The sequence below is a fragment of the Amblyraja radiata genome, chromosome 18, assembly GCF_010909765.2.
Source record: "Amblyraja radiata isolate CabotCenter1 chromosome 18, sAmbRad1.1.pri, whole genome shotgun sequence".
NCBI classification, from domain to species: domain Eukaryota; kingdom Metazoa; phylum Chordata; class Chondrichthyes; order Rajiformes; family Rajidae; genus Amblyraja; species Amblyraja radiata.
Genome location: NC_045973.1, coordinates 5,831,443 through 5,845,661, shown reverse-complemented (window position 1 = coordinate 5,845,661; position 14,219 = coordinate 5,831,443). Strand labels below are relative to the sequence as shown.

The 14,219-nt window shown below is 44.5% G+C and overlaps 1 protein-coding gene across 1 annotated transcript in view; it reads right to left on the bottom strand.

The window, feature by feature from the left end:
• synpr (synaptoporin) overlaps positions 1 to 12,978 on the bottom strand; it is a 158,066-nt gene extending 145,088 nt beyond the window's left edge. The window contains exons 1-2 of the mRNA XM_033036645.1: positions 12,865 to 12,978; positions 12,605 to 12,670 (exon numbers count right to left, since the gene is read on the bottom strand). Of these exons, the coding sequence (XP_032892536.1) occupies positions 12,605 to 12,670; positions 12,865 to 12,882 (84 nt within the window). The 5' untranslated portion in view covers positions 12,883 to 12,978. The remainder of the gene's footprint in view (positions 1 to 12,604; positions 12,671 to 12,864) is intronic.
• Between the last annotated feature and the right edge of the window lie 1,241 nt (positions 12,979 to 14,219).

Here is a 14,219-nt window from a genome sequence, read left to right as displayed (position 1 = left end):
CACCTGTTAATAAAATCAGATTGAACAATGCCCACAGCATCCCTCTTATATCTATGCAATCAAGTTAGATATGAACAGCAAAACCGCCATGCATGGGAAGTTAAAATTACAGAATCAAAACTTAAATAAATAATTAACCAAATTCAAAGCAAATTGGAACATTAAATTAGATATAGTTTAAAAGGTCCCTTACAAGGCAAATACCAATGGAAACTCAAGGAATATGTTTATTTGGAAGCCACATTCAGTACAAAACCTCAGCAACATTTGAAGAGGCAAACTGCTGGAGTAACTCAGCCGGTCAGGCAGCATCTCTGGAGGACATGGATAGGTGACATGTCGGATCGAGACCTTTATTCGGGGTGAGGAAAGGTCCCGATCTGAAACGTCACCTATCCATGTCCTCCAGAGATGCTGCCTGACCCACTGAGTTACCCCGTGTCTTTTTAGTGCAAACAAGCATCTGCTGTTCCACACTCAGCAACATTTGACCTATTCTGAGCTTCTCCTTACGGACGGCTAGAGCCTTATTAATAAAATGAGTTGAAAGCTTGCAGGTTATTCTGTGGCCTTTTCAGAAGGTGTCTCTATGATTTAATGTGACATGAGGGTTCATTGTTTAATCCAAGTCACTGCATTACCTGTGGAAGATGACAGGTTGGGCAGGAGGATGCAGTAAAATGGAACACCAGGATTAATATTGTCAAATCAATGACCAAACATCAAGAGAAATCTTCTTGGTAGTTTAGTTTAGTTTAGTTCAGAGATAAAGCGTTGAAACAGGCCCTTCGGCCCACTCCGACCAATGATCACCCCGTACTCTAGTTAATACATGCTTTCAAGAGAGAGCTAGATAGGGCTCTTAAAGATAGCGGAGTCAGGGGATATGGGGAGAAGGCAGGAATGGGGTACTGATTGGGGATGATCAGCCATGATCACATTGAATGGCGGTGCTGGCTCGAAGGGCCAAATGGCCTACTCCTGCACCTATTGTCTATTGTCATTCCCGCACACTCGGGACAATTTACAGAAGTCACTTAACCTGCAAACCCATATAACCATATAACAATTACAGCACGGAAGCAGGCCATCTCGGCCCTTCTAGTCCGTGTCGAACACTTACTAACCCCGCATGTCTTTGGGGGGGGGGGAGGGGGGGGGGGGGGAGATGCGGGAGGAAACCGGGGCACATGGAGAAAATTCATGGGGTCACAGGGAGAACGTGCAAACTCTGTACAGACAGCACCCGTAGTCAGGATCGAACCCGGGTCTCTGGCGCTGCAAGGCAATAACTCTACCGCTGCGCCACCGTGCCACCCAGCCCAGTAAACAGTGTCATTTTCAAAATCCAATGTAGATCAGAGTAGGAACAGAGTCAATTCTGTTCACTAATCTCAAAGCCCACATCTGTGGAATATTTAATCCAACTGTTTGTTACCTTTCGTTTAGCGAGGTGACTCATGGACTGAATTATATAAAAAGCATATTGGCATTTAACCGGAATTAAATTTAATATAATCATCTATAACTCTGGACAGATATGAACTTTTCTGCCTACCCATAGTCAAAATTAACAGGCAAATCTTCCTTCAAAATCAAGTATGGTCTTTGTCAGACATTATCAAATGTTCTGTTGTATAATTTTAACAAGCTTAATTAGGACACAAATACATCGCTCATCAGAGGAAGACATTTAATAACCTTTTGCAACCAATTAAACATTCAAAGATATGATGCTCTCTTGCCATTTTAAATGAATCACTGTTTCCAAGCAAATAAATATTTTCTTTGATAATATTTTCTTAGTAAAGAATGTTTTGCAAAATGTTTAATGATCATAACAATCACAAACTATTTACTTACCCTCATGCACATTGAATTATATTCATTCACAAATTGGATACAGGGTTATTTATCTCAATGCTGTAGCAACTTTTGAGCTCTGCAAATATCATTTAATGCACAAAATACAGAATCTTTAGTTCATAAGTGAGCAGAATTAGGCCATTCGGCCCATCAAGTCTACTCTGCCATTCAATCATGGCTGATCTATCTTTCCCGATGTTGGGGAAGTCCAGAACAAGGGGTCACATTTTAAGGATAAGGGGGAAGTCTTTTAGGACCGAGATGAGAAAATCATTTTTCACACAGAGAGTGGTGAATCTGTGGAATTCTCTGCCACAGAAGGTAGTTGAGGCCAGTTCATTGGCTATATTTAAGAGGGAGTTAGATGTGGCCCTTGTGGCTAAAGGGATCAAGGGGTATGGATTGATTGATTGAATTGAATTCCTTTATTGTCATTCAGACCTTATGGTCTGAACGAAATTTCGTGCCTGCAGTCATACATACAATAATAAACAACACTAAACACAAATTAACATCCACCACAGTGTATCCTCCAAGCACCTCCTTACTGTGGTGGAGGCAAAAATCTTAGGGCTGCAGTCTCTTCCCTCCTCTTCTCCCTCTGCGCTGAGGCGATTCCCCACCGGGCGATGGCACAAACAGTCCCGCGGCTCACCGAGCTCCGCAAACGGGCCGGCTCAAACACCGCGGCCCGGGGTGGTCGAAGCTGCCGCCCTCCAGTCCAGCAGTCGCAGCCGCTGGCCCGCGGCTGAACCCAGGACTCAGGTCATAGCCGCCACAACGCCGTCCCAGCCACCGGAGCACCGTTCCAGCCCCAAATCGCCCTCACGCGAGTGCTGTTCCTCCCTCGAGCTGGGCCGCTCCGACGGGAGTGCCGTTCCTCCCCCGAGCTGGGCTGCTCCGACGGGAGCACCATTCCACCATCGGGCTGGGCCGCTCCGACGGGAGCGCCATTCCACCCTCGAGAGAAGGCAGCTACAGGATACTGAGTTGGATGATCAGCCATGATCATATTGAATGGCGGTGCAGGCTCGAAGGGCCGAATGGCCTACTCCTGCACCTATTTTCTATGTTTCTATGTTTCAACCCCATTCTCCTGCCTTTGCCCCATACTCCCTGACACCCATAACGATCAAGAATCTATCTATCTCTGCCTTAAAAATATCCGCTCACTTGGCCTCCACAGCCTTCTGCTACAAATGATTCTACAGATTCACCACTTTTTATTTAGTATTTATGACGTGTAGATATCAGATGAAACCAAATTAGTTTCAAGTAAATTTACATGATTACATTTAGAACTTTACACTCATGCTGCACTTGGATTTATAGATTCTTGATTGAAGAAGACTGATTGAAACTCATAGAAATCAACAAAAAGATATACGAGACTGTGGAAGTCTTAGAATGCATCAGTACGCGGGTGCATAGGGTGGTGCAGCGGTAGAGGTGCTGCCTTACAACGCCGGAGATCCGGGCTCAATCCTGACTAGGGGTGCTGCCTGTACGGAGTTTGCACTGTTCTCCCCGTGACTTTTCTCCGAGATCTTTGGTTCCTCCCACCCTCCAAAAATGTACAGATTTGTTGATAAATTGGCTTGATAAATGTAAAAACATTGGCGTGTGTAGGATAGCGTTAATATGTGGGGATCGCTGGTCAGTGCGGATCCGGTGGGCCGAAGGGCCTGTTTCCACGCTGTATCTCCAAACTAAACACACTGGAGCACCCCAGAAGAAACCCATGCAGTCACAGGGAGAACATGCAAACTCTGCACACAGACAGCACCGGAGGTCAGGATCGAACCCGGGTCTCTGATGCTGTGAGGCAGCGACAGTTTCCCGGAGGTTTTTGTCAGTCTCCCTACCGGCTTCCACTACCTGCAACCTCCGGCAACCACCTGCAACCTCCGGCAACCACCTACAACCTCCGGGAAACGCACGGAAACCTTGGGTGGGGCGCAAAGTCTCCAGAGATTTCCGTTCAGGTTTCCTAAGTGGGACAGGGGCATTACTGTGCGGGGATCGCTGGGTGGGCCGAAGGACCTGTTTCCGCACTGTATCTCTAAACTAAACTAAAAACTAAATCTCTGTAGGTGACATTTTGGGTCGAGGCCCGAAATGTCACCGATCCATGTACTCCAGACATGCTGTATGACCTGCTGAGTTACTCCAGCACTTTTACACTCGAGCATAACAATGTGAGATATATTCAATTTCATTAAGATATTACAAGGTTGTAATATATCTTGCCAGGAAGGTATTGGATTTAGATATTCTATTTTAAAATACACCCCGTGAATTTATGTTTAATATGTTTAAAATAGAAAAAGTGGAATAGCTCTTTGCAAGCTGTTGTTTCATCCTTATTTAGGAATCATTAATAATTTTCACCCACCCACTCAAACCCATTTGTGATCGCTGGGAACGTTTTCTGATAGGTGACAATAGTTACAGACAATGGTGTCTGAAGAAGGGTCTCAACCCGAAATGTCACCTATTCCTTTTCTCCACAGATGCTGCCTGACCTGCGGTGTTATTCCAGCACTTTGTGTCTATCTTTGCTTTAAACCAGAATCCGCAGTAACTTCCTACATAGACAAGGGCATTCCGGTAACATTCATACCACAAGAATGTTACCACCGTCAAACGCTGTTACCACCCCCCCCCCTCCCCAGGGTGGAATTATCAAATACCAGAAGGCATTGTTTTCAGGTGAGAGTGTCAAAGTTTAAAGGAGACTTGCATTACAAGTTTGATGCAGGTACTAAGGCCCGCAGTCATGGTGGCGCAGCGGTAGAATTACTGCCTTACAGCGAATGCAGCGCCGGAGACCCGGGTTCGATCCCGACTACCGGTGCTGTCTGTACAGAGTTTGTACGTTCTCCCGTGACCTGCGAGGGTTTTCTCCGAGATCTTCGGTTTCCTCCCACACTCCAAAGACCTACAGGCTTGTAGGTTAATTGGCTCGGTAAATGTAAAAATTACCCCCAGTGGGTGTAGGACAGTGTTAGTGTGCGGGGACCGCTGGTCGGCGCGGATCCGGTGGGCCAAAGGGCGTGTTTCCACGCTGTATCTCTAAACTAAACTAAAGATTACATTCGAAAGACATTTGGACAGGTACATGGATAGAAAAGGTTGAGAGGGATATGGGCCAAACACACACAGGTAGAACTAGCGTAGATGGGGCATCGTGGTCAGCATGGGGTAGTTGGGCCGAAGGGCCTGTTTCCAAGCTTTGTGACTATGATTTCTATGCATTAGAACCTCTAGATTCCTATGTGCTTCTGTTAATTTTCCATTGAATCTATATTCCCACCACAATCAGTCTGAAGAAGGATCCCGATCCAAAATGTCACATATCCGTATTCTCCAGAGAAGCTGCCTGGCCCCGCTGAGTTACTTCAGCATTTTGTATCTTTTTTTTAAAATATTCCAATTTATAGTGTTTTCTTTCAATGCCTTTCCAATTTAAATAGCACCAGAAAAATCCCTGCTTTAACAATGCTGACTGGATCTACGGTTACTAATTGGAGGAATTGCAATTTAAAATCCTTCTAAATGGTGTTGGACTATTCCAGATGTCTTTACTTTTCAATTCCATTTTATTCTGAGTCTTCCAGAGGTCAATTGAATTTACTCACCCGTGGACAGACACAAGAAGCTGGAGTAACTCAGCGGGACAGGCAGCATCTCTGGATTTAAGGAATGGGTGACGTTTCGGGTCAAGATCCTTCTTCAGACTGAAGAAGTTTGAAACATAGAAACATAGAAAATAGGTGCAGGAGTAGGCCATTGGGCCCTTCGAGCCTGCACCGCCATTCAATATGATCATGGCTGATCATCCAACTCAGTATCCTGTACCTGCCTTCTCTCCATACCCCCTGATCCCTTTAGCCACAAGGGCCACATCTAACTCCCTCTTAAATATAGCCAATGAACTGGCCTCAACTACCTTCTGTGACAGAGAATTCCAGAGATTCACCACTCTCTGTGTGAAAAATGTTTTTCTCATCTCGGTCCTAAAAGATTTCCCCCTTATCCTTAAACTGTGACCCCTTGCTCTGGACTTCCCCAACATCGGGAACAACCTTCCTGCATCTAGCCTGTCCAACCCCTTAAGAATTTTGTAAGTTTCTATAAGATCCCCCCTCAATCTTGTAAATTCTAGCGAGTACAAGCCGAGTCTATCCAGCCTTTCTTCGTATGAAAGTCCTGACATCCCAGGAATCAGTCTGGTGAACCTTCTCTGTACTCCCTCTATGGCAAGAATGTCTTTCCTCAGATTAGGAGACCAAAACTGTACGCAATACTCCAGGTGTGGTCTCACCAAGACCCTGTACAACTGCAGTAGAACCTCCCGGCTCCTATACTCAAATCCTTTTGCTATGAATGCTAACATACCATTCGCTTGCTTCACTGCCTGCTGCACCTGCATGCCTACTTTCAATGACTGGTGTACCATGACACGCAGGTCTCATTGCATCTCCCCTTTTCCTAATCGGCCACCATTCAGATAATAGTCTGCATTCCTGTTTTTGCCACCAAAGTGGATAACCTCACATTTATCCACATTATACTGAAGAAAGGTTTTGACCCGAAACGTCACCCATTCCACCTCTCCAGAGATGCTGCCTGTCCCGCTGAGTTACTCCAGCTTTTTGCGTCTATCTTCGGTTTAAACCAGTATCTGCAGTTCCTTCCTGCACAATGTGAGCCACAGACCATGCTCTAGGGAGCGCTCTGGGCCCACTGCGGGAGGCACCCCGGGGCACGGAGTTAGGGCAATGTCCATCGGCGGCAAAGGGTGGCGCCTTCATGGGCCATCGTCGAGGAGGTGTTGGAGAGGGTCAAGTCTGCACAATGGCCCACTGGAGGCCTTGCAACAGCCTGGGGCTCGACTAGATCGGTAGCCGTTCCAAGTGGTCAAATGCCTGGATCGGACATTGCCTACAGCAGCGATGGAGGACATCAACACATCTCCTGGCCAGGCCGACCCCTGCAACTCTGGCCCAGAGCCGCTGCCAGGACAACCTTTCTTGATCAGTACGGGTGTCAGAGGCTATGGGGAGAAGGCAGGGGAATGGGGTTTGGATGGAGAGATAGATCAGCCATGATTGGATGGCAGAGTAGATGGGCCGAATGGCCTAATTCTACTCCTGTTCTTTGTGACCTTAAGACAATGGGCCTTTATGGCCAAGATAAGACACTACATTTTTTAAATGTTTCGGACTTGAAGCGTACAAGATGGCACCTAAAACTCTTGTGTACTGGCTCAGTGATGTTTACGATCTTACACTTAGTATGATTGTGCCCAGTGTATAGCAGGATTGTCACTGAACTGTACATAAAGAAAATAATTTCACTGTGCATAGGTACATGTGACTATAAAATACAATTGCCTACAAGCCCAAAAAACAGACCAACGCTATTTAAATCCTTCAAATATAAATGCTTATTTTATAAAATATATATTTTCTTAACATCCAATATACTAATTGGTTTTCACAGCAGCCGACCCAAATGAACAGTGGTAGATAGACACAATAAGCTGCAGTAACTCAGCGGGTCAGGCAGCATCTCTGGAGAAAAGGAATAGGTGACGTTTCGGGTCGAGACCCTTCTTCAGGTCAGCGGTAGCTTCGTGAAATTGTCTGTGTCGTACCCAGAGTTCTGACGAGGAAAATATTGGTGGATGGTAATATCTCTATGCACCATAATAATGTTGAGATGCAAATATACTCATTACAGAACCACAATTAAATAGCATGCAAGCTGAAACCCATTGTTAAATTATGTAGATGTGTGCTGTCAAGTAGAAGTTTTCTGTCCAATATTTTAATGAAAGTGTTAGCTCGTTTAGTTTAAATGAACTAACACCTTTGCTGAAAGGAGCAGTCAGGGATAGGTCACTCTTGCTGGTTAATTCTATGTGTCATGTATGCGGGTTATGAAAAGATGATTCATCCAGATGCCATGGGCTTTAGCTTGCATTGTATTTATAGTTTCATAATGAATATGGTTGGCTTTCAACAACATTTTGAGCATAACATTATTGCCATTCATCAATTTCCCTAGTTTAACACATTATTTATCCACAAATCATGAACTATATACATGACAATGGATATTCCTTTATCTGCTCCACGAGTGCTTTATGGTTCTGGAAACAAAATTTGAATTGTTATTGTGTATATTGATTACTACAGGTGTCAGGGGTTATGGGGAGAAGGCATGAGAATGGGGTTAGGAGGGAGAGATAGAACAGCTACGAGTGTCTGAAGAAGGGTCTCGACCCGAAACGTCACCCATTCCTCCTCTCCAGAGATGCTGCCTGTCCCACTATGTTACACCTGCATTTTGTGTCTATTTTCGGTTTAAATCAGCACCTGCAGTTCCTTCCTACACACAGAACTGGAGGATTAGACTTGATTACTGGAGGAGTAGACTACAAAAAGTAGTAAACACAGCCCAGTCCATCATCGGCTCCGACCTTCCTTCCATCGAGGGGATTTATTTATCGCAGTCGCTGCCTCAAAAAGGCTGGCAGTATCATCAAAGACCCACACCATCCTGGCCTCACACTCATCTCCCCGCTACCTTCAGGTAGAAGGTACAGGAGCCTGAAGACTGCAACAACCAGGTTCAGGAATAGCTCCTTCCCCACAGCCATCAGGCTATTAAACCTGGCTCGGACAAAACTCTGATTATCAATAACCCATTATCTGTTATTTGTACTTTATCAGTTTATTTATTCATGTGTGTATATATTTATATTATGGTATATGGACACACTGATCAGTTTTGTAGTAAATGCCTACTATGTTCTGTGTGCTGAAGCAAAGCAAGAATTTAATTATCCTATCAGGGACACATGACAATAAACTCACTTGAACACTTGATTAGGAATGAGTAGGAATAAACAGGTCCCTGTTAGAATTGTGAGTGGAGTGCCGCAAGGCTTGGTGCTGTGACCACAACTATTTACAATATATATTAATGATTTAGATGATGGGATTAAAAGTAACACTAGCAAATTTGCAGATGACACAAAGCTGGGTGGCAGTGTGAACTGCAAAGAGGATGCTGGGAGGTTGCAGGATGACTTGGACAGGTTGAACGAGTGGGCAGATGCATGGCAGATGTAGTATAATGTAGATAAATGTGAGGTTATCCACTTTGGCAGCAAGAAAAAGGAGGCAGATTATCTCAATGGTGTCACATTAGGAAAAAGGGAAGTGCAATGGGACCTGGGTGCCCTTGTACACCAGTCACTGAAATTAAACATGCAGGTACAGCAGGCAGTGAAGAAAGCTAATGGCATGTTGGCCTTCATAACGAGAGGATTTGAATGTAGGAGTAAAGAAGTCCTTCTGCAGTTGTACAGGTCCCTATTGTGTACAGTTTTGGTCTCCTAATTTGAGGAAGAACATCCTTGCAATGGAGGCAGTGCAGCGTAGGTTCACAAGGTTAATCCCCGGGATGGAGGGACTGTCATATGAGCAAAGATTAGAAAGACTGGGATTGTATTCACTGGAATTTAGAAGGATGAGAGGATATCTTGTAGAAACATATAAAATTATAAAAGGACTGGACAAGCTCGATGCAAGAAAAATGTTCCCAATGTTGGGGGAGTCCAGAACCAGGGGCCGCAGTCCAAGAATAAAAGGGGAGGCCATTTAAAACTGAGATGAGAAAAAAAGTTTTCACCCAAGAGTTGTGAATTTGTGGAATTCTCTGCCACAGAAGGCAGTAGATGCCAATTCACTGGATGAATTTAAAAAAGAGTTAGATAGAGCTCTAGGGGCGAGCGGGATCAAGGGACATTGGGAGAAGGCAGGTTACTGATTGTGGATGATCAGCCATGATCACAATGAATGGCAGTGCTGGCTCAAAGGGATCCCACTTGGGCTATATAAAAAAATTATATATTTTTTTTCTCATCTATATCATTAAAAGTGTCATCTTGACCACTTCCTGTTTGCACTGTGCTTTGATTTTAGAAAAAACACTACCACATATGGCTGTGATTTTTTGGCCATCTTACTCAGAGTCCTCCTCCGCTGCGCAGGCCCTGAGGATTTTTCCCATCGATGAAAAATAAAAGACTTAGTGTTTAAAAAATCTTGAGATTCTCTCTCCTGTCAATCACTGCCATGAATGCCATGCTCCTTCCGGTGGGAGGGGGAAGGGACTATAAAACCTGGAAGGGTGGGTGCGGCTCAGTCTGTCTGCAAGATGGCGAGGGAGAGGTCACAACTCTCTGTCTGAACTGGGAAACTACAGAACACTGAGTATGAAATGTACTTGAATAAATGATTTTTTAGCCCTTAATGAGAATAAAATGAGTTGTTTGGCCTGCCCTGTGATTGAAACTGCAATGGCAATGGAAATGAAGTGAAAATGCAATGAGCTGTTTGGTTTGAGCCTGCCATGTGCTTGAAAGTGCGATGGCAATGGAAATGAAGTGAAAATGCAACGAGCTGTTTGGCTTGAGCTGCCCAGTGCTTGAAAGTGCAATACAATTGGAAATAAAATTAGTTGTTTGGCTTGCCTGAAACCGCTAATTCCGGCCCACAAGGCCCATATTAGCTGAGAAACCAGTCCCTTTTGCCCAAAATGGCCGTATTAGCCCAGGAGGAGCATTTTGGCCCAAAAGGTCCGTGTCAGGCCAGGAAAGGTCCAGAAAAAGTGCTTCACTGAGATTTCACTCCGATTTTTTAAAATAAAAAGAGCCCCTTCGGTCCATCAGGCCTGTACTAACCCAGGAGTCCCTTCGGTCCATCAGTAAGTATTCCCCCTGCAAGTATTAAACCTGACCCCAGTATTTTTCTCCCTCCCTTCATTTGCTCCCTGTGAGATTCAGGCTAGGATAGACTTTCCTCCTTCATTGCTGTGATCTCCAGAAAAAGATGAAAAATGTCTAAAATTGATTCTCCACCCTCTCCCCCTTCTCTCTCACGCACACACACACACAGTCTTTCACCCGTTTTGGGCAGAATTTCTGGAAGTTTCTGAGCTGCCAACCCACCAGGCCCGAGTGACTGAGCTGCCAGCCCAAGAATCCATTTGGCCCACAATATCCATACTAGCCCTCTGGGACCATCTGGAGACCAGTCCCCTCGGCCCACAACACCCATGCCAGCACTCCAGAAAGCCCATTGTTTACATGGTTCTATGGCAGTGTACTATGCCTACATATTCTTTTGTGCTGCTGCAAGTAAGAATCTCATTGTTCTATCTGGGACATATGACAATAAAACCCTCTTGATATACGAATAGAAATTATATAAATCGTTCCATATACCAATTTGATGACAGTGAGTGATTCATAATAAGGAATAAAAGTATAAAAGAGTGTACTGAATATGAACCTTAAAACACAAATCTTTTATTTCCTGTTTTGCAAATCAGAATAGTTTTAAGAGAATGCTGTATCTCCCCTATGGGGAAAAAAACAATAATTTCATACATAAATGGTAATATATATTTTTCCACTTGGTTTACAAAATATTTTATTCTCCATTTTAAAACCAGAAAGGGTTAATAACAGAATTATACAATTACATTTTCATGTGGTAAATAAATTAGATGTAGTTAGGAAGCAAATTAATGTCATTGAGTCATAAATCCGACAAGTCACGGCATACCCCACAAGACCAAAAAGTCCCACCACAAATGATATTATTCACACAACAATGAGAAGCTCTGGTTCCCAAATAACCTCTAGTGTAAAACGACAGAAGAGTAATATTGATAAGAGTTTTCAAAGTAGCAATATTCTTCCAAATTTTGAAATGTATATATATTTTTTATGGCAAATGAATCCAACCTGGGGATTCTCATTACGTCTGTACGTCAACAACAAATCGGTCCAGACCACAGCTCCAGGGCATGTTAACCATACTGCAAATAAATCACTGTTCACTGTCCTCCAAACATGCATCATTCTCTCCTGTAGTCTTCAGAAGGAATTAAAATACCTTCTGAAAACAAATATTATTAATTTACTAATTCCATAAATCATATCCTTTAACGTATCAGGTATGTAGGAAATGATCACATTTTATGGACAAATATATAATTCACAGCGATTCTAACATAATGTAATAAACAAAAACATTCCAAGTTCGTTTCCATACTGTTTGGGAATTTGAGGCTAAGAAAAACTATCAAAAATGCCTGGTTCGAAAGTCAAATCGTTTGATACATACAATTGCTTAACATCAGAGCAAACATGTAATATTAAATCGGTTGACAAATGATAACGTTTAACGTAAGTCTCATGTCTAGGTTCAAGAAATGCTTTTATTCCTATCACCGAAATCTAACGTCAAAAATCATTCTGGTTATCAATTACTGGCGCTTAATAATGTAATCTGGATTTTTGCAATTAAATGTGATTTAAAAATATATTTATATTATTTTGATGTACTAGTTCGATACAGCCATTCGCCACAGACCCCCGCCTGGAGCGACAAACTGGTGAGGGGAATGGGAGGCACCGCTTGCTTTGTATTAAATCGTTTCTCCTGCAAAAATCACAGGCGCGACTTCCAACCCAGCAGAATGAAACAGACATCTGCTTGTGTTTTGTTCTTTCTGGTGGCAAATTTCGCGCTGCATCCGACTTTAATCCAGACAAATAAAAAAATCAGAAAAACAAGTAGAAAGCAGTGCCGCCGCCGTCGTCTCAACCTCCTGAAATGTCACAAACTGTGTCTATTTCTCTGAAACTTACCCATTCCAGGAGGCGCAGAAAACACAGAGGTTCCTTCGCCACGCGAAACGTACCAGATGCTACAAGCTGGAGCAGAATAAAGTGCAAGCAATTAAAACATAAGAAACATTGAGAGAGGTTATAAACACACACATGGGGGAAACCTTCACATTATATATGAAGATATATATATATATTGGGGGTTTTTTGTGGTTGTTTTGTGGTTGTGGCAAATACAACTTGAGTTGAGAGGTGGTGGTGCGAGCCGAGCCGAGCCTTACCTGGTTGATGATGTCCATATTAGTACAGCTGGGGGGCTGAGCTGCTGATGTTGCGAGGTGTGGAGGATACAATGAGTTGCCGCTGTTCACAATGTAGCTTTCTGGCGGCTTCGGGCGCCGGCCGGAGATTGCCGGAGATTGCCGAAGACGGACAGCAGGGGGCAGCTCTCCTTCCCGTTGCTCCCTTCCGCCCTAGTAACAGAGCGGCCAGCGTTTCCTATTGGCCCCCGGCTCCCTCGTCTTTTTTCCCATTGGACGGTGGTAACCGACGCCTTTGTTGCCTAGCAACGCCAGGTGCGCGTCGCAAGGAGACCAGTGATGTGGGAGGAGTCAAAGTTCCTGGGCTAGAATTTGGCAGAAAGGGCCGAATGGCTCATATTAATTTTTTTTCCCCGTCAGGTTTATTTGGTTTAGTTTTAGAGATACAGCGCGGAAACAGGCCCTTCGGCCCACCTAGTCAGTGACGGTCACGGGGAGAACATACAAACTCCGTACAGACAGCACCCGTAGTTGGGATCGAACCTGGGTCTCCGGCGCTGCAAGCATTGTAAGGTGGCGACTCTACCGCTGCGCCACCGTGAATGCGGTGCAACGAAAAGCTTTTGTTGCGTTCTAAACAGTAAAAAGAAAAGACAACCAGATGATTGACACAAAAAAAACTGGAGTAACTCAGCGGGACAGGCAGCATCTCCGGGACAGTAGATGACAGATGGCGCAATGGGCTAACATATGGCGCAATGGGCTAAGTGTTCGGCTGGCGACCGGAAGGTAGCAGGTTCGAATCCCGCTTGGAGTGCATACTGTTGTTGTGTCCTTGGACAAGGCACTTCACCCACCTTTGCCTGTGTGTGAATGTGTGTGAGTGATTGGTGGTGGTCGGAGGGGCCGTAGGCGCAGATTGGCAGCCACGCTTCCGTCAGTCTGCCCCAGGGCAGCTGTGGCTACTGAAGTAGCTTACCACCACCGAGTGTGACTGAGGAGTGAAAGAATAATGCGATGTAAAGCGCCTTGAGTATTAGAAAGGCGCTATATAAATCCCATCCATTATTATTATTATTAGTAGGTCTGGGTCGAGACCCCTTCTTCGGACGGGTTAAGGATAAAGGAAACGAGAGATACAGACGGTGCTGTGGAAGAGATAAAGAACAAATGAACGAAAGATATGCAAAAAAGTAACGATGATAAAGGCAACAGGCCATAGTTGGCTGTTTGTTGGGTGAAAACGAGAAGCTGGTGCGTGTTGGGTGGGGGAAGGATGGTGAGAGAGGGAAAAGACAATACACGATTACAACTATGGGCGGCACGGCAGTAGAATTGCTGCCCTACAGCGCCAGAGACCCAGGTTCGATCCTGAC